At 35.1% G+C, this 21,827-nt stretch overlaps 1 protein-coding gene across 4 annotated transcripts; it reads left to right on the top strand.

Moving 5' to 3' along the window:
* Positions 1–622: 622 nt before the first annotated feature.
* On the top strand, positions 623–20,023 carry LOC138336325 (EF-hand calcium-binding domain-containing protein 12-like). Of its 4 annotated transcripts, XM_069285766.1 has the most exons (9): positions 670–740; positions 1,064–1,118; positions 3,234–4,062; positions 6,829–7,024; positions 8,072–8,490; positions 9,173–9,238; positions 11,356–11,566; positions 11,930–12,239; positions 18,763–20,023. In XM_069285766.1, the coding sequence occupies exons 3-9, from the start codon at positions 3,319–3,321 to the stop codon at positions 19,034–19,036; spliced, it is 2,220 nt and encodes a 739-aa protein (XP_069141867.1). In that variant the 5' UTR covers positions 670–740; positions 1,064–1,118; positions 3,234–3,318; the 3' UTR covers positions 19,037–20,023. The 4 variants fall into 4 exon arrangements, with proteins under 4 accessions (XP_069141865.1, XP_069141868.1, XP_069141866.1 ...); XM_069285764.1 differs by lacking the exon at positions 1,064–1,118 and having other exon boundaries at positions 623–740; XM_069285765.1 differs by lacking the exon at positions 1,064–1,118 and having other exon boundaries at positions 668–749.
* Positions 20,024–21,827: the final 1,804 nt, after the last annotated feature.

Genomic DNA, 21,827 nt, shown 5'->3' with positions numbered 1-21,827 from the left:
CCTAAAACGTCTTAAAATGGTCTTAGGGCAGGATCCCTGTGCTTCTAAATAGCAACATTTAAAAAATGTATAGGTCTATAACGTAATTCTAACAAAAAATGCCTAATTTATTACAATTTTGGTGACAGAAATTAAAATACAAATATTGTACATACAAAGTTAAGACATCGATGACTTATTTCGTGTAAACCTCACCAACAATCCAAATTGTGGCTGTAACTTAAGTGTGAGAGTATAATCGTAATAACCATTGTGACTCTACAAAATCATGAAACTAGTTTCACAGGTAAAATTAGAACAAAAATAATAGCCGTTTCGGAAACTTAGTGGTAAAATAATTGTGTTTTTTTTATTCCAAAAACCAAAACAGGGCTTACACAACTGTGCCATCTCACAGGAGGGGAACCATTCGACACACTTCATTCATACCAGGAATTTACTGTTAATATCTTATTCTGAGTTTTCAAATACACCGTATATTATGCTGCTATGATATCATAAGAGTGAATGGACAAATATCATACCTCTCAGCTACAGTGTAGAGTTCAGACAATGTGGTGGTAAATTATAGAACATGTTAAACGTTTTAGTGGTGATCAAAGGGAGATAAACACTATACACAATTACGCCCCTTGTTTACATTATAGGTGGCGCAACCGAGTTGTTTATGGAGCAACAAAGATGGCGGTGCATGGACTGAAACAGCTGGACCTTGGAAGGAAATACACATGATTCCAAAGGTATAAACGGTAAAAAATTCGCGACTGAGCCCCAGAACAATTTATGTATTTGTTAGAATGTGTTGTCTCTGTCCACGTCTATCGGCTCATACTTATACTGTACTAGGCATACTACTGATTGAGCCAATTTACTAAGTTGCAATTGAACAGTTAACGTAGTTATGCCTTTTGTACATATGCTTGCCATTAGACACTGCGTTATGTGTCTTATCTTGCTAAGCCTCTTGTGTAAGGTCGTGTATGAACGTGGCCAGTTGGGTTTCGCACGATCTGGAAGGTCTAAAACCATGTTGTTTATCGTATAGTATGTTGTTGTTTTCCAGATGTGACATGGTGGCACTGGTGATGATGTGTTCCATTAGTTTACATGTGATGCATGTGAGTGACATAAGTCTTTAGTTTGCGGGATTGTATTTGTGGCTTTTTTTGTAAATGGGATTGACATTTGCGTGTTTCCAGTCAACCAGTTGAGGATGCCCAGACACCAGACTTAGGTAGACATTTACTCCAACAATGTTAGAGGTATAGCACGACGAGACACTTTTGGAACATTACGTCGTGTCTAACCTCTAACTTCCGATAGGCCATTTACCCGATGCTGAGGGTAACATTTTCAAAGTTTGGATTGTGACGATTTAAAATGTTTAAATCATATCTAAATCGTCACCAATGTCAAATACCTACCTCTTTTTCATAAATCAACAAGTATTTTGACAAAATCAGCAGTAAAATCCATCTAAAACAAATATTTACATCTCCTGACGTAAACTTTCATGACCCAGACAAAACTTCATGATGAAAGCGATCCGGCCGGTAAATAGAAAAAAACGCATTGCAAAGTATCCAAAATGCTTGAACTGCCTTTACTTTTCCTTGCATTCTGCCCACTTGAATTCACGTTCTGTTTTTTGTGGTAACCAGCCGCCATATTTAAAACTAGGTCAAAATATTACGGAAGGGATTCATCATATATAATCCGCTGAAATACTATCTTATGAGGCCTCAAGTTATGGTTTTCCTAGATAAATGGGATAATTAATACCTAAACTGTAAGTACACATCATTGTTATCACTTTTAGAGCAAGAAATATTGATATTATTGCACTTTTCCTTCCGCTTTCATCTGACGTCGGAAGCTGCATCAAAGAAATAGGCCTTCGGAAATGAGAGTCGACAGTCAGCAAAATAATGTCCGATAAAAAAAACGCCTGACCAGACGATTCTCATGTTATGGGAGTAAAAGACATTATGCCAAAGCCCAATGCTATATCAAAAGGTGTAATTAACTCACCGACACTGTTTGGTATCGGGCTGACGAGATTAGAGGCCATTTGCATACTATGAGAAAATGGCAACGATTACGAGGGAAATTTTAAGATTCAGGAATGAAACTACTGTATTGACATAATATACATGCATGCGTGATAAAATGAATTTTTAGATAAATTATTAATTTGTTGAAAAGACCAAGGTAAGTGACAGTTCTTGGTGGTAAAGTTTTTTAAGCTGTCTGAATTGAAGATGACCTTGACTGATACCAGTGTTGACAAGTTCCACCTTATATAGCAGTGCACTTTGACCCTACACCAGACTAGACAACAATCTGTCATAATGTCTAAGCCTGGTATCGGGGACAGAGTATCTTGGGCTAGACTAATGCTTCTCCCTGAGTTGATGGAATTTATCTAATTTACATACATAATTACTCCAACAATGTTAAAAGTATAGCACGACGAGGCACTTTTGAATCATTACGTCGTGTGGAACTGTCAGCAAAATAATGCCAATAAAGATAGGCTGACCATTGACCTCTCATGTTATTGGAGTAATACATAGTATGTAACAGGTTTTAATTGTTAATAGTGGTAGAACGCTTTCTAGCTTTACGCTAGGGAGGGGGTGTTCCCTTTAGGTCAGTCGCTAGAGCAGTAGACCAATTAAGAAGTCTGGTGTCATGGGTTGAAGTCTGGCTGGCTGCCCACTACTCTAGTCCTGACATTTGGTGCTGCAGATCGCTATAGTAACTGACACACTTCCTATAAGAGAATCTGGATTAGTCTATGTGAGGGGGTTGAATACATTTGGGGAGAATATTGCATGCATATGTAGCAGGTTAATTGTAAATAGTGATACAGGCAACATCAAGCGGTCACTGTACAGTCAGAAATCTTCCCTCTGTTGTACAGGGCTACGATGTTGCTCAAGATTGTCATCTGTCCTGTTGATTTCTGCATAGCTCATGTACACTCAGTAGATTTACTTACCCTGGTACACTTGAATAAAGTTCCCAGACAGATATCTTAAATAATTCAAATCATACATGAACATATGTGTAAGAATGAATTAATAATCATCTCCTGCCTTAAATCACTTGATTTTTATGACAATGACAATCTGTCAGAAATTATCCTATGATTATACCGAGGTTATATTTAACTGAAGGTCAGTTTGATTGTCAAGAATTTACAATTTGGTCTTTCGTTACTTTTACAGGTCCTGATTTACTATCTTGTCATGAGAGCTACATTGTAGTTAGGAAAGCTGTCTATTTGATCACCAGTTAAAAGAAAAGAGAAAAATGCCGCCACACAGGGGTGGACAGGTGGACATGATGGACTCGGACCTGAGTTTCCCACTCAAGCGGTTGTTTGATGAGTACAACCTGGACCATGTTCCTGAGGAGGATCGCATGAGTCTATTCAAACACCGAGACTTGCCACATGTCAAACATTACAAGGCTGCAGTGAAGATATTTGGTGGTCCACTGAGCAGGAAGAGGATCATTGTGGCTCCTCCAATGGAGACAAAGATGAGACATCGACTTGGTCACTATCTCAACCAGAAACCCAAACCTGCCCCAGTTGATATCACCACAAGTGTGAAACCCCCTGAACCTTTGGTCGATAAACTTGAGTATGATCAAGAAGAAATACAGAAAGAAATTGAAAAAGATAAAGAATTCCAATACAAAAAATGGATTCAAGAAAGACAGAAGTTTCGAAATAACATAGAAAATATGGGACTTAATGAAGATTGGTTAAGAAATAAACCAAAGAAAACTGCATTGGAGAAGCGTGTCCTACGACGTATGGAACAAGAGAGAATGCCCAAAGAAGTGGAGCTGCCCCCTCCCCCAGAGACCCCCATTAGTGCAGAGATAAAAAGTGTTCCAAGTGTCAAGGTCCCATCTCCGTTGGGTATCCGAATATTGGATTTATTCCTCAAGCGGAACAAAATGAGACTGATAGATTTGTTTACACAAACAGACAAAGACAAGAACTGGAAATTATCTCGAGATGAGTTCAGAAAATCTATTCGACAGGTATGTAAACAGATGCTTCAACATTTTTAGCTCACCTGGCCCAAAGGTGTCGTTGAGCTTATGTCATGGCGCATCGTCCGTTGTCTGTCCGTCAGCATTTCCTTTAAATCACAACTGCATATTATAGTCATAGAATTCTGCATGGATTTTAACCAAGCTTGGCCAGAAACATCCTTGAGAGCAGGAGAACAGAGTAAATATAAATTTTGGCTCGACCACCTGGGGGCAGGAGGGGATTGGCCCAATAGGGGAAATAGAGGTTAAATCTTTTAAACGGCTTCTGGTCATAGAGTTCTACATGGATTGAAACCAAATTTGTCCAGAAACTTTCTTGTGGGAAGGGGCACAGAGCTTGTATAAATTTTGGCTCAGACCCTGCAGGGGCAGGGGCTCAATAGGGAAATACATTGTACATCATTTAAAGGCCCACTACCTTTCCGGAGCAAAATATAAAGGTTCCTTAAAAAACATTAATGACAACAGAAAATACATGCCGATGGCCTAAGATGAGGTTACAACACCAAACTTATGCAAGATTTCTACATAATATATGGAAACAGTTGAGAGTCAATTCGCTGTTTTGCCGTCTGACGCAGTGATAGTCAACTACCTCGCAGTATTTAGAACGACATTGGGAAACATAAAATGACCCACGTTATGAAAATTAACATTTTGTTTATTTTAAATAAATTGTTCAGAAGGTGATGATATGTAGTATTAATGGTAAGTTAATAACTTTTGCAACTCTACAAAGGTATCGATTTTGTTTTACATTGCCATTTCAAAAACTATATGTAAAAGCGGTTTAGGTAAGGTATATATTATATATAGTGGACCTTTAAATTAATACTATTGTCATAGAGTTCTACATGGATTATGGCCAAATTTTGCCAGAAACATACTCTGGGGAAGGGGGAACAGAGTGTGTATACATTTTGGCTCTGACCCCCTGGAGCAGAAAAAATGGTATGTTATAGTGAAATTAGAGGTAACCATATTGAAAAAAGCAGTGGAATTCCAGTGGACTCCATTGGAATCACCAAATTCCAGTGGAATCCACTGGAATAACAAAATCCAGTGGAATTCCACTGGAATAGAAAAAAAATCCACTGGAATAAAAAAATTCCACTGGAATTCCAATGGAATTTTTGTACTCCAGTTGCATTCCACTGGTATTCCAGTGGCATATAGAATTGTTTCCATTGGAATTCCAGTGGTTCTTATTAAGTATCTAAATCTAACATTAAGCCAATAAAATTGATGAGAAAACTTTTCATATTAAATGTGTTTGTTTAAGTTCTAAATATCCAAGGTTTTATACGCTTTAAGCCCACATATCATTTCCCATATCTTCCTGCTTCTAAATTTAAAGTTACATGACCACATGAGTCACATGACTTATATATGTTTCCCGCCAAAACAGTCACCATCCAAAATGGCTGTTGTGTCTGCTGGAGTGTGGAAGGGGAAACATGTTTTATCTTAAATGGAAGTTTTGCCAAATTAGTGAAAGGATTATCTAATTCCTGAATTTCTTTAGGCACAGATGAACACTTTAGTAAGTTTTAATTTATCTGCAATTCTTTTTCAACATGAAATTGTTGCACCCTGATGTTGTCACATGTATAGTGTTTATATTGGTTTGTGTAGGTATTTGTCATTTGTTATTGAATTATATTGTCTATATAAACTATAATGCTTTACAACTATAGGTTTATTTTGGACTAATACTTATTTCTTGAAATGTATTATGAAATTGATTGCTGCATATCCCTGAAAACAGATTTTCGTAGCATTTATCTGTGGAAGTTTAAAACATAACGAACACAATAAACTGTTGCCATTGATGAGAATTTGTTACATCAAATATTTCATTGGGTAAGAATTTCAGGAATTCAATAGAATTACCATTGGGTTGATAGACCATTTCATAAAAAATTATATCACTTGAATTTTAATCGAAATATCGTTGGAAACACCAGTTGAAATTTCAATGGAATCCTGCAGAATCCAGTGAAATTCCAATGAAATTTCTGTAGGGCAACACTGGAATACCACTGGATTCCAGTGGAATTCAAGTGGTAAAATCTTGTGGATTCCAGTGGTATTTCAGTAGAATACTTGTGGTAAAATCTTGTGGAATCCAGTGGCATTCAAGTGGTATTCCAGAGGAATTCCAGTGGTATTTCAGTGGAATTCCAGTTATAAAATCTTGTGGAATTCACTGGAATACCACTGAATTCCACAAGATTTTACCACTGGAATTCCACTGAAATACCACTGGAATTCCACTGGTTTTTTTCACTAGGGAAATCTTTAAATCCTTCAGAAAAGAAACAATGATCCTGTATTTAGAACATTAAACTTGACATTACAAACCAGGTGAGCGATACAGGCACCCCGATTAATGAGGATTACATGATCCTGGGTAATTGTCTTCAGAGGCAGCATTTTGTTTATGTAATCATGGTGGATATTTCTAAACATTTCTTTGGGTTGGAAAATGTAGTTTGATATTTTATGTATGGTTTACAATTGTACAATGTCATCTTCATTTAATCATCAGACAGAAGATGACAACTTGTACACATTGATAATGGGCTCACTAAGTCAACCAAATGTCATATATAAAGTACTCACTGGTTCAGTGTAACAAATATTGTATTATTATGGTGGAATTTACATAACCTTAAAGTAAGTATATGTTGAAATTCGGCAATAGTTGTCTCTTACTATATTTCCTGGCATGTCTATTATTGTTTCAAGTCCAAAGTTCCTTTGTCCGAACCTTTGCTGGAAGACCTCATTTTATCCCTGGATGCAGACTTTGATGAAGAATTAGATTACAAGGAGCTGGCTCGAGGACTGGACAGCTGGCATAGAGAGCGTCGAGAAAACAGACGCAAACAACTGTCACGGGAAACAACATCAGTGTCATCTAAAGGTTCTGGCTCTCATACTGGTAGGTGGCATTAATAAACACTATGCTAACGATAAAAAACTTCAATTTTCAAAATTCAAGATGTTGGAAATCTTGTTTTTGTGTCAACCAATCCCAAAATGCAATATGCATATAGAAAATATAAAAAATACAAGACATACAAATTAGAAAATACTGAGACACATAACAAAGAATACTTTTTATATTATAAAAGAACCCAAAACAGGCTTTATCATAAACATCAAAAACCAAATTTATTTACTCGTCACTCTTGATCATATATGACTCTGAATCAAGCTCAAAGTCGGTATTATAGGTCATAATACGATTGGAAGCTTCATTGATATTGTGTACCCGCTCATACATTTTGTTTTGGGCCAGTAATGTTGCAATTTTCAGTGGCCCAACTATGTTTTTAATCGCCACTGGCGACCAGGCGACTGACTGTGTCAAGCACTGCAAAAAGGCTCAGGTGTTGAAAAGAACTAGTAAAAATTATTACATATTAGTAGTATTATTGATTATTGAGCACTATTTTTTTATATTAATTCACACCTGGCGACCAGGCGACTGACTGTGTCAATAGCACTGCAAAAAGGCTCAGGTGTTGAAAAGAACTAGTAAAAATTATTACATATTAGTAGTATTATTGATTATTGAGCACTATTTTTTTATATTCCTACCATTAACACACATGTTAAGATAGATACTCTTTGTATGTATGCAATATTATTATATAGTAATCTTGTTCTGGTAAAAATAATTCCATGATGTTCATTTCCTGTGTATAGTAAAACCTGCCTTATCGACCACCTCTGTATAAAGACCTAGTATTGCTTATTAAGATCACATTCTTAGGGCCACAAATGTATAATGTCATCAAACTTTGACCTATGTATCAATCCCATTTGGCTGTAAAGACCATTTTTCTTTGTTCCTTGAGTGGTTTTAGGTTCAATGGTATATGATATCCAAATGATTTACGTTCTAAAGTCAGTTGAGTAAATTCTGAGTTTCTATCTTTTGTTAATAATAATGCTATAGCTATCACCATAATTCTATTGTCAGCTTCACCCATACCAGTAACAGAATCTGGTCCAGAGAGGGAGTTATCTGACCTGACCAAAGTAACTATATTATCTGGTACCAAATCGGCCAAGTCCAGCGCAAGATCCGCCCCAAAGTCGGCCAAGTCGGCTGGTCAGGGTTCAGTTGGAACTGACCAATCTAAAGTAGAAGGCCAGCCTACTGCAGTAGAAGGGGAGGTAGAGGCGGTGAAGAAGAGGATAGACTCGGGTAAGGAGAGCGCCCAGGGCAGTAGTCGAACTCTTCACACCCAGAGTCGCAGTAGTACCCCACAATTCCTTCATCCTCCGGACATTGACACACGGCCGGAACAGATGGTGCTCAAGTCTGACGAGGCCATGGTGGATTTACGGAAACGGGACAGAGAGGCCCTGAAAGGGTCCAGTCATACCCATAAAACGGTATGTCAGAATGATACACCCCTGGGTTGTTGATAACCTGACAGATTTGGGTAGGTCATTTCACGATGGCCAAGCATGCCCCCACCCCTACCCCACTTTATGTTGATCAGGGTCAATTCTTCCTCAGCAAGAATTTGCTTTAATGTATCAAATAATATGAAATCATAGACCTTGTTTTACTGGTATATAAGATAATATAGATGAAATCCCTATGTATGTCTAGGTTGCATGATCATTGTCTTTTAATCAGTGATTTATTAACTGCTATATGAGGAGGTAAAAATGGCTACTCCTTTAATATGAAAAGTGTAGGTACGTAATGTGATTGGAATCAAATTACTACATCTTTTTTTTAATAGTTTCCATTTCACAAACAAAATTTTCTGAATTTAAAAATATTTTGTTTGTTTATAATTTATAAGTAATTTTTTTCTAAATTCATAAAAAATTACTTTGTCAGTTTACAAAAATGATTTTCTCATTTCACTCTATATGTGTAGCTATTAACCCATATAGATAGAATCAGCTGATTGATGTTGAGGATGATACTCTGTCTCTGTTATATATGTTTGACCTGTAATATGATTATGAAGATATATAATGTGGGACTCTTCATAAATGATTCATGCATGTTTAGCTACATAATTATGTAATCCACAAGAGACTTCTACTGAATCTACAGGATGTAGATACTTGGTCTAGTTCCGATGATCTGTTCTTGTTGGACCTGGAAGATGACAATTTGGTGGTAAACTTGATTGGTTCTATTGTAGATTTTTGTTATTATGGGGCTTTGGGTTAAAGTTATATTTGATGGTTTTCCAAGGTATTTGTACATGTATATTGTATAACTATTAAGGTTTGTAGCAGTGATATGTCAATAGATTGTTTACTACCATATGGGTTCAAAGTTTTTAAACTGGAATTAATTTTTCAACACCTTTCATGTATAATGCAGTAAAACATGTTTATAATGAACACCTATAAAAAAAATCCATGGTTATTGTATAGAAATTTTCATATCTCAAGGTGTTTTCTATATTATCTGTATAAGGAATTATGCAGAACAAAGAAATTTTGTTCATACCCAAAGGTGTAAATTGTTATAACCATGTTTTATTTTCATGTGTATATAATTATACATGATATCAACACATTAATGTCAGGCCTTTCAAGCCATTTTCAGGCGATAATATATTTATACATATATAGGTCTTTTTTACATTGTTCTGCTAAGTGTAGAAAAATGAATTGACAAACATTGAACTGTAAGCACTTAGAGGTATGTTTACACAAAACACTCTGATAGTTGTCAATTCATTTAGATATTTTGGTATAAACTTCTAACACTGTAGTGTATTTCATAGATTGTGGTGAAGGTATATATAGGTACACTTTAACTATTTTAAGAAGTTACAGGAAAACATGATTAGAGGAAATTTATCAATGCAGACAATAATTCTCGGAAATAAGCTAAATTTAGAAATTACAATAACAACTTTACTAAACTGAATTAAAAGTTACAATTTATGACGTTAATCACAGTTGATGACACAGGTAAAATTAATTCAGGGATAACATTAATATAGCTAATGGTAGAGGTTAATAAGTTTAAGTGTGCATTATTAATCAATTAGTTACAGGTGAAGGTACTGGTTATATACAAACATTAATTAGATGTGAGGTTAATAGAATTAGAATTAAAATGACTTGAAATGGAACTGTTTAAATACAGAGGTCTCCAACTGTACTGTACTGTGATAAATTTCTGACAAAATATCTTATAACACTTATAACTTAATTTTTCTTACATCAAGGAAATATTCTGAAGGTGACTGCCATATTCAGTTGCCAGGGTTTTGTCCCTTGCCACACCAAACTCAGATCCAAGCAAATCTCTTTCTTATAATAGTCATTTTGTGAAATAATGAAATTGCAATTACAATATACTTATTTTGTTTTCATTTTTTTATCCATAATATAAGAGCTATATATGCTATAATAATGTAAGTACTAAAGTAAACTTGAGTATTAGACAGAATGCTTATTTTGACAGTATGAGTATTAGACAGAATGTTTATTTTGACAGTATGAGTATTAGACAGAATGTTTATTTTGACAGTATGAGTATTAGACAGAATGTTTATTTTGACAGTATGAGTATTAGACAGAATGTTTATTTTGACAGTAGTTTGACAGTATTTTTGACAGTATGAGATTACAGAATGTTTATTTTGACAGTATGAGTATTAGACAGAATGTTATTTTGACAGTATGAGTATTAGACAGAATGTTTTATTTTGACAGTATGACGTATTAGACAGAATGTTTATTTTGACAGTATGAGTATTAGACAGAATGTTTATTTTGAGTATGAGTATTAGACGAATGTTTTTTGACAGTATGAGTATGAAGATGTTAGACAGTATGAGTATTAGACAGAATGCTTATTTTGACAGTATGAGTATTAGACAGAATGTTTATTTTGACAGTATGAGTATTAGACAGAATGTTTATTTTGACAGTATGAGTATTAGACAGAATGCTTATTTTGACAGTATGAGTATTAGACAGAATGCTTATTTTGACAGTATGAGTATTAGACAGAATGTTTATTTTGACAGTATGAGTATTAGACAGAATGTTTATTTTGACAGTATGAGTATTAGACAGAATGCTTATTTTGACAGTATGAGTATGAGTATTAGACAGAATGCTTATTTTGACAGTATGAGTATTAGACAGAATGTTTATTTTGATAGTATGAGTATTAGACAGAATGCTTATTTTGACAGTATGAGTATTAGACAGAATGCTTATTTTGACAGTATGAGTATTAGACAGAATGTTAATTTATTTTGACAGTCTCCGAAGAAAGTTCAGGAAGATACAGCTCCGGGTATCATTAAAGTTGGGGATCGCGCCATCGACAATCACTGCATGAAGTCTACCCTACAGGGAGAAACAGCTTCTATGATTGACAAATACAGACAGCTGAAGCTAAAGGAGTATTACGAGATCACACGCATGTGTCAGGTCCAGAATACTCCACTCAGTAAAAAACTGCTGGAAAGAGGTAAATGTAGGACAGTTATATGGAAATCTGTAGGTGCACGTTTGAAAGAAGAATGAGAGGAAGTCTTAAACCTGCGTCCTCAATATCCATGGTGTTAATAGTCACTTTTGATCCCTACTTTTATGGGTTTGTACTAAATTATAGTAACTTCTGCATATATGGAGGATGGTCTTAGCCAAGGATTTATTTATATGTAGTTAAGCTGTGGAAATATCACTAAAGTAATGTTATTTATGGATTAATGACAATTTTCGGTTTGAAATATTCTTTATCTATATGATGTGCACTTGTATAATATCAGATGTTGTACCATTAGATCCATGTTCATTGTTACTATAACCTATGTTTTCTGTATAATTTCAGTTTTACTCCATCCTCCTGATCACCCACGAGTCTCCATAGAGCGACGAGTCAAAACTCCTGGAGCACCCCTTCTGTCCAGTCACCATGCCGACCCACCTAAGCGACCCCGGACACCAATAGAGGTCAAACACAAGGACAAAGTTCGTAGGTCCCGTAGTGGTAAACTCCTAATTGACAGTCGACACAAGTACCCACAGCGATCGTCTGTGGCCGCCACTGGTACAAAGGAAAACCTGTCCACTGGAAAGGCTGTTATTAGGCGGCGGGTCGACTGCTGGATGACGTTCGAGGAGTATGACAAACTCACAAGGTAGGCTTTGATCTTAAATTTTCTTAAAATACTAATTAAGAAATGAATAATAAAGATTGATTATCTGATAATGTAAACGTTTTTGCACAACTTTAACACTAAAATACTGTTACATGTAACCAACTATATTTTGCGGCTACTAATTTTCGCCATTTCCTTTACAAATTAATTTCAGGGTGATGAACTTTTACAGATAAAATTAATGAATTGAAATTGCTTCAATATAACATTGGGAGATTTTAATTCACTGAGTTAAACCTTTTTTGCGAATATCAATCAAACGCATAAGAAAAGTTGCGGTATGATTTTGCATATTATCTGTAAATAATATTAATTCAACTGTATCTTAAGTATCAAACCTGCCAAAAGGAAAGGAAAAAAATCTGTGATTTGCTTATCTTGTCTGTTATTTTTCTGTAACAATGTGAATTGCTCCAGACCATTGTTACACCATTGCTGTTACTGTTTAATTTCTGTAAATGTAGTGACCCCTTGTTTTTGCACCGCTCGGGTAAGAATGAATATCCATACAATGTACAATTTTTCTTTTATATTTTGGATAATGAATACCTTATTATATATACTAGGAGGGGATATTTTTATTATTACTTGTACGTTGGATTGTTTTTCTCAAAGATAGATGGTGTCTTCTTTGTTTAATTCACTAATTATCTCCCTTTGGATTTGGCCTGGCCACATCATTGTTACATTCCACTCAACTCTCTTACCATTACTTAACTGTAATTCCATTGTGTCTTATACTTTTGTTACTGTTACTTTCCCCTCTTAATGTCTCATCCTTGTTAGTCATAAGTTAATCTTTCTTTTGTCTTTTTTCATACAAAACTTTTTTATATTATATTAAACTCTTTCTTATACATAAATCCTCTGAACATTTCCAAAACAATCTTCCTCTCATTTCAATTTCACCTTTTTTAAACAATACCCCTTATCTTTGTTAAGCTACCTATTTTCCTTTATCTCTTCTTTTTACCCAAACAATGTCACTCCATTCAATGTCAATTCTGTAATATTTACTTAAACGATCTCCATCCCTTTTATCCCTTCCATAAATTTCTAAGCAATCTCAATTGTCATTTTGATAATTTCTTGCAAGCTCTCATCGATCCCTTTCTTTAATATTTGATCCTTTCTGAAACTGTCTCCCACCCTTTTATTTCTAACTCTTTCCTGAAAGCTCTCCCTCCCCTTTATCTGCCATTTATCTCTATTCTTTCCTGAATGCTCTCCCTTCCTTTTATCTCTAACTCTTTCCTGAACACTCTCCCTTCCTTTTATCTCTTATTCTTTCCTGAAAGCTCTCCCTCCCTTTTATCTCTAACTCTTTCCTGAACACTCTCTCTCTCTTTCATCTCTTATTCTTTCCTGAATGCTCTTCCACCCTTTTATCTCTAATTCTTTCCTGAACACTCTCCCTTCCTTTTATCTCTAATTATTTCCTGAACTCTCTCCCTAACTTTTATTTCTAATTCTTACCTGAATGCTCTCCCACCCTTTTATGTCTAATTCTTTCCTGAACACTCTCCCTTTCTTTCTTCTCTTACTATTTCCTGAACGCTTTCCCTCCCTTTTGTTTCTTATTCTTTCCTGAATGCTCTCCCACCCTTTTATCTCTAATTCTTTCCTAAATGCTCTCCATTCCTTTTATCTCTAATTATTTCCTGATCTCTCTCCCTACCTTTTATCTCTAATTCTTTCCTGAATGCTCTCCCTCCCTGTTATCTCTAACCCTTTCCTGAACACTCTCCCTCCCTTTCATCTCTTATTCTTTCCTGAATGCTCTCCCACCATTTTATCTCTAATTCTTTCCTGAACACTCTCCCTTCCTTTTATCTATAATTATTTCTTGAACTATCTCCCTACCTTTTATCTCTAATTCTTACCTGAATGCTCTCTCTCCCTTTTATCTCTCTTTCCTGAATACTATCCCTCCCTTTCATCTCTTATTCTTTTCTGAACGCTCTCCCACCCTTTTATCTCTAATTCTTTCCTGAACGCTCTCCCACCCTTTTATCTCTAATTCTTTCCTGAATGCTCTCCCAACCTTTTATCTCTAATTCTTTCCTGAACGCTCTCCCTCCCTTTTATCTCTAACTCTTTCCTGAACACCCTCTCTCCCTTTCATCTCTTATTCTTTCCTGAATGCTCTCCCACCCTTTTATCTCTAATTCTTTCCTGAACACTCTCCCTTCCTTTTATCTCTAATTATTTCCTGAACTCTCTCCCTACCTTTTATCTCTAATTCTTTCCTGAATGCTCTCCCTCCCTTTTATCTCTAACTCTTTCCTGAACACTCTCTCTCCCTTTCATCTCTTATTCTTTTTATCTTTTATTCCATCCTAAACGATATTCTAACCTTATATCTTTCATTCTTATCTAAATGATCTTTCTCCCTTTTATCTTTCATTCTTTCCTTAAAGATCTTCCTCGCTTTTATCTCTAATTCTTTCCTAAACGATCATCCTTCCTTTTATCTCTAGTTTTTTCAAGGGAATGGACTATACAATAATTCAAAATTGTTTTTGTTTCTTAACACAGTCGTACCAAACATGATTATAGTACTAAAAATGCTATTTAAATAAATAATAATTAACAGGGGTGAGGTAATTCTCCCAATTCATCACTTATATCACAATAATTACATGAAATCTCTAATTCTTTCATTAACGATCTTCCTCCATTTCATCTGTAAATCTTTCCTAAACGGTCTATTTCTCTCCTTTTCTCTCTCCAGCAATCTATCTTTCTTTTCCTTTCCACGTACTTTTTTGAGTTGTCTCTCCTTTATCTTAGATCCTTTCCGAAATAATTTCTTTCTTCTCTCATCGTTTTTTCCTCTCATTCGAGATCCTTTCCTAAGCAATACCATTTTCTAGAATTTTCTTCGGACATTCCGGTTTTACTCCACCTACTAAACCAGTGAGTTCAAATGGTATTTGTTGTTTATAGGGCATAAAACAAAAGAAACCGGATGTCTATTACCCCATTCCTTCTCTGTATTTAGGTCATCTGACCCAAAGGGTCAGAATGACCTATTATCTTCATGCATCGTCCGTCGTCGTGCGCCGTGCACCGTGCGTAAACTTAACATTCAAACGACTTCTTCTCAACAGCCAAAAGGCCCAGGGTACTGATATTTGGCTTTAGCATGCTGGAATGAATGGCTATCAAGTTGTTTGTTCAAATGAATGACCTTGACCTTCATTCAAGACCACAGGGGTCAAAAAGACTAAAATCTTAAAACCACACCTTCTGAAGAACTAATAGGCCAAGGGTACTCATATTTTGCCTGCGGCATGCTGGAATGAAGGGGTACCAAGTTTGTTCAAATTAATGAACTTGGCCTTTATTCAAGGTCACTGGGGTCAAATAGGCTACAATCTTTGAACACCTTCTTGTAAATAACCAAGAGGCGTAGAGACTTAATTTGTAGCATGGTGAAGATCAAGGGACCTTCATTCATGGTCTAATTCATCAAATTTATAAGAACCTGAACTTCTGTTAAAAGAGATCTTTTGTATTGCCTTAATTGTTTGCCACTACTATATTATGTGGACCTCTTGTCTTTATTCTCTTTCAATTCATTTTCCTTTTCTTTATTTTATTGTCTTTCAAATCGGTATAACTCCTGTAATTGATAATAAGTTCAATGGGGTGTCTATAATGAATAACATATAGTGGCAATATGAAATAATGATAGCATGGATAACATTTCCGTTGATTTAGTTCATTTTACTATGCACATGTTATATCTATCTGTACCTGTCTCCCAGCGCCTGACCAATACGAACCTTACAATCTTTCTGACTCCATGTTCAGATTAAGCACTGAAAAAATACAACATCATTTATTCTGCTGATTTAGTAGGATCACGCCAATTTGTCTGTCTCTGGGCTATTTCAGCTTAACTATCTGTTAAACATTTTTATCTGAAACATTGACTCGATTTAAAAATACATTCTCACTTCACAGCATATTCAGTGAAAACCAAAGACAAAAGCTACTAGTTTAGTGCCCTAAAGAGCGTAGCCTAAGTAAATCCCCTTTGAATGTGAATGTGTATTCTATGGAATTTTGACCATTTTCGTACAATTGCTTCTGCACGGCATTTCAATGTGAATGTATGTATTTGTTTTTTACCGCATCACAATCCTTGTGTTTTTATTGTACGTTGACCATTCAATTTATTTGGTGTCAGGGTTTAGATGGTCTCGCAATGAAACCCATGCCACCATCCCAATTTCGTCCTCGATGAAGTGCTGTTGAACGTTAGTTTTTCGCCTTGCCATTTCCACTAACACAGTATTGTACATAAGTACTTCACAACGTGTGTTTAGATAATGTCGCGTTTTGTCTTGCTCAGGGGACTTCTATCGCTGTCGTTCCCAGGTTTATGGCAAAAACCTTGTACGTTTAGGTTTACTACATTCTCGAATGTGTTATAAGCTATATCCAGAAAGAAATGACGCCAGCATGATCCCAAGACATTACGAAGTGGAGTTAACAATATTTACCTGGGGGAAATCTAATGTCTAGAAGCTAAGTTGTTCTAACACACGACTTGTATAAACTGTTTTCAGACAACATTCCTCATATTCCATTTTTAAATCTTTGGTGAACATAAAGTAGCATCTGTACTACGGAATAGATTTTTAGAATCCGGTAACGGTTTTTCGAATGGTGATGGGTTCAAACGCATTCGTCTCATTTCAAAAAGGTGAAGTGACAAGACCAGGCCACGATTTCTCGAAACAAAGCTTATGTAAAGACTCAAGAACGGGCTTAAGTAAAAGCATTTCATATAAGTTACCTAAGGAGGAAAAATTAGTTTTCACTTAAGTCTGCACTTTTGTTTCAAGAAATCAGACCCAGCTTTATTTATATATATTTAACATGTTTGTTTAGGGGGGGGGGGAGTTTCAGGAAAATGTGTTATGGACTATGATTTCTTTCATACCTACACGTGTAATACTGGCTGGTCTAGGGCAATACACTCATGTCGCCTGAGGCTGTATTGCATGGCTACCCATGCAATAAAGCCTCGTGACGTCACGGCGTCAACAAAATCTCTATTTCCTCGGTAAAATTTTAACATTTTTTTCACAAAATTGACTGGTTTTACTATAAAAGATGCAAGCAACGGAATTTGTGTTGAAAATATCACGTAATTTTTCATGTATGGAAATTGACTTCCTTCGTGGATTTCTTCGAATTTATTTCAAAATGGCGGGATATTATAGTTGTAAAATTGCAGTAAAACGTCGTGGTATGAAAGAAAAATACTCTTTCATAAGTGGATATGAAGGATAGGGATATTCTACTCTCGGGATCACAAAATGTTGCAAAACCCTCGGCAAGCCTCGGGTTTTACTACATTTTGTGACCCTCGGGTAGAATATCCCTATCCTTCATATCCACATATGAAAGAGTCTTATAATATTTTATGTTTGTTCATAAATAACGTTCTTCATCAACATAATATATCACAGACAAAAGCCATGTTGCTGTATAAAAGTGAATATGACGAGAACACTTTTGTAATGAACTTAAAGCAATATGTATCCCTATATGTTTGATGTCAATATAATTAATGGTATTTGGTTTAAAGGAAATGTTGTATGTATATTAGGATGAGTTATTGGTGAACTGGTTTGTGTATCAGGTTAAGGACGGAATCAATACTTTTTGTAAATATTTATTTCTAAAAGTATGTTTGAACGATTTTGCCGTTGCCGAACCGCTGAGTGCATGGAAACATTCTATAGTGTCCAGAGAATACAGGAAATATCTTGATAAAGCCGTGAGAATTTTTAGCCATTTTACATTGTATGAAGTAGTGCTTCCTCTTTGATTTAAATACCGTTTTCCATATAATTCAAATGTATATGTGTAAACAAAGGCAGGCATTGCTATATAGTTTAGTTACAAAAGACGAAAGAAACCGTAATTCAATCATGATGAAAAACCAAAAGCATTACACAACAGATGTTTTAGATGTATACCTTTTTCTGAGAATATATTCAGTAATTCATTTCATTATATTGAATCTATTAGATTCCAAGGAAACAAAAAGACCATTATAGTTTTCCTCTAAACTGGTACACATTACTTTGTCTGTGAATATTGAAGATATGGTTTAATTAGGTTGTGTATATTGAAATGTTTTGATTGTGTATACTACTTGTGTATTAAATTTCGCGACTTTAGGTGAATTCACGAAATGAAAACTCACACGAATATTAGTAACTATACCATAATATCCCAGGTCAGATTTATTGATATTTTGATTGTGTATACATATTAGATTTTTGGTTTTGCATGCTTACAGTTTTGGTAGTGTCTGTTGGAATCAAGGTTGCATATGTTGGAATTTTCGTTTTGTATATTGGAATTTTCGATGCGTAGATCCACAAATGCATACATAATTTATATTGGAATTTTGTTATGCATATTTATGTTGACCGTTTATATTGATGTATATGTCATTCTGTATCATTTACAGTCACTTGGCCATTAGATACCAGCAGTTACATGGTACAACGAATCAGAATGCATTTTGGCCTGGACACCTTCTGGACAAGGTACGGCTCTGCATGCCGCCGTATAACGAGTCTGAAATAGCGGACGGTGCTCACAGCCTTTTCACCCACGTCAAGGGAGAACAGAGTATCTACCCCGGACTACAACGGGAGAACAGTGCATGGCCTGTTAACGAGGATGGTTTTATTCAGTCAGGCATTCATGACCCATTCGCTCGCAAATTCACTTACCTGTGATATGAATAAAAACTAATATTAGCTGTTCCATGTTAATAGTGCTCCTTTCAGTCAGTTTTTGACGCTGGTTATGACACGTGAACAGGAAGAAAGGAAGACACTGTCGGACCAAGGTTTGATAAATTAAGATGAATGCCAATTGTGTCTGTGATAAAATATTTTTGATTCTATACAGGGACTTTATTAGTAACCGGTATATTTACTTTTTTGTTAAGACTATGTGTTAAAAGGTTTAATGGGTTTCGAACACCCGAAATGTTGCATAATCTCGTGTCGTGTCCTTCAATGTGTACATGCCTACCTTATATATTGATGACACGGCCTTTTGAACTGTTTGTTAATTGTATTCTTATCTATTATATATCAAATGACTGCCAAATTGACACGACATCTTTTGAAATATTGATTATTTTTCACCCTCAGCGTTGATTTTAACTCCTCTGGGGATTTTAATGTTGAGGGTCGCGCTACACGAGACATGTGTATGCTCATATTTTAAGGCGTAACCATAATGTTATACCAGTTACTATTTTGAAGACATGCTTATTTCTAGATACTGTACAAAACGTGCTTATATTCCTTTGAGAGAACTGCGTCTGCGTTTCTCTGTTTATTTCTGTACATGGCATTATTTCTTGGTAATATAATTGTACCATCAGAGTAACGAAATTACCAAAGTTAAAAAAAAATAAAAATTCGTAGATTAAGAGTATGACGCAACTCCTGAAATAACTGAAACTGTATGTAAAGGTGGGGTGATATATATACGTGCTACTTGTATATAAGGGGGTCTCTTTATAGCTTTCGGCGATCTTTAATATACACATGATAGAAAAAAAACCAAGATTTTTTGTTACACAATGCGGTTGGCATGGCAATGGGAAATAAAATTGGTTCTTTCATCAAAACGTTATGGACAAACATATATCACATATTTTTGTATCTTCATTAATTTTGTTTATTAAATCCATTTTATATTAAAAAGTTGCCATTTTGCGTTGTGTTTCCTTTTACCATACCTACCGATTCCGCATATTTTTTTTCACAGCTGTTAAGAAAAATAATAATAAAGCATCGGGTATTAGAAGGATTTTACATTAATGCACGAAACCATTTCTATAGATGCCGCACCTTATTACACTGTTAGTACATAAAACGTTTCGAAAGGTTAAATGTGGTCCATTTGTCAGGTAAAATATGGTGATTTTTCTTAGTACACACAGAGAAAAAATTACCATAGTACGTACATTTTTAATTAAACATTGTAATTTAATATAGTCAAGACAAAATAAGTAATTACTATACGAACTTATATCAGTCCTGATGAAGAAAACATCAACAGTTGTTACTGAAACGTCACGAACAGCTTTTATACTTGTTGTATCAAATAACTAATTTTTCTCAAATCAATATATGATTCATGGGCCTCTTGCTAATTATACATCGTAATTCGAGAAAGTCAAGACAAAATAAGTAATTACTATACGAACTTCTATCAGTCCTGATGAAGAAAACGTCAACAGTTGTTATTGAAATGTCACGAACAGCTTTTATATTGGTTGTATCAAATAACCATTTTTATCTCATAATGAGATATGTTTCACAATGGAAATATACGATAAAGACAAGTTATTCAACAAATTACTGTTGTTCATCGTGTTTATCAAACTCGGATAAAATTGACAAGTGGGTGTCGTTTCTATATTAGAAATTGTTTTATCTTAGTATAACTTTTAAGTCTATACCGTGGTGTTTTGCGTCACATTCAGGAAACTTCTCTTTTTCAAACGATAAATATCGTAAACAATGTTCAACGACCCATGTCTATATGCTTCATGTTTTTCAACTAAAATAAACCCCAAAAAAACTGGCGTGTTCAAAACTTGTCTTTTGGAATGCTAACCTCTTAGGCTATCTTAAACACGAAGATTACATATTCAAAGAGACCCGATAATTTAGTTCATCGGATCCACTGGAAGTTTTTCTTAACTGAAACAGACGAAGGTGTTATGTAGCTTTACTGTATGTTACGGCATCATATTACTAAATAACATGTTATATCATAAGAAACAAACCGGATATTTTCAGGACATTTCCTGATCAGTCAGATTAAAAGCTATAATCCAAACCGATATCTTGTTCTAATAGTTCGATGTTGATCTAAAATAGCGAAACTTTAAAATAATAATGGTAAAACACGACTCCAAAGCCAATCTGAGGATATCTTAACTTGAGATTTGCGTACATTTAAGTGGTGGTTTAGCCATACACTTCGTTGGATATGTGATATATAATTTGTATAATAAAACATCTATGGGATCTTGTGTGTCTCCTGACGATGTCGTTCAATTTTTGGTACGACACCAATCATTTGGCGTTCTGATATCCGCGAATTGAACTACCGGTTATACAAAAAACTTTTTTTTAAATATATTTTTGAAGAGACATTCCTTCACCGCATGTTTGCACGGAAATCACATTGCTATCACTACGGTAACGACGACTAAAATGGTAAAATTACAAGAACCAGTTGCGCATGAGTAAGGGAATGTACGAAATTATAACTTCTTGAACATAAAACGCCAGAGTGTTTCGAAAAGTTAAATGTGGTCCATTTGTCAGGTAAAATATGGTGATTTTTCTTAGTACACACAAAGAAAAAATTACCATAGTACGTACATTTTTAATTAAAAATTGTAATTTGATATAGTCAAGACAAAATAAGTAATTACTATACGAACTTATATCAGTCCTGATGAAGAAAACGTCAACAGTTGTTACTGAAACGTCA

Source organism: Argopecten irradians, chromosome 12, assembly GCF_041381155.1.
Source record: "Argopecten irradians isolate NY chromosome 12, Ai_NY, whole genome shotgun sequence".
NCBI classification, from domain to species: domain Eukaryota; kingdom Metazoa; phylum Mollusca; class Bivalvia; order Pectinida; family Pectinidae; genus Argopecten; species Argopecten irradians.
Note: the sequence above shows the minus strand (reverse complement) of the source record. Positions and strands in the feature narration are given on the sequence as shown.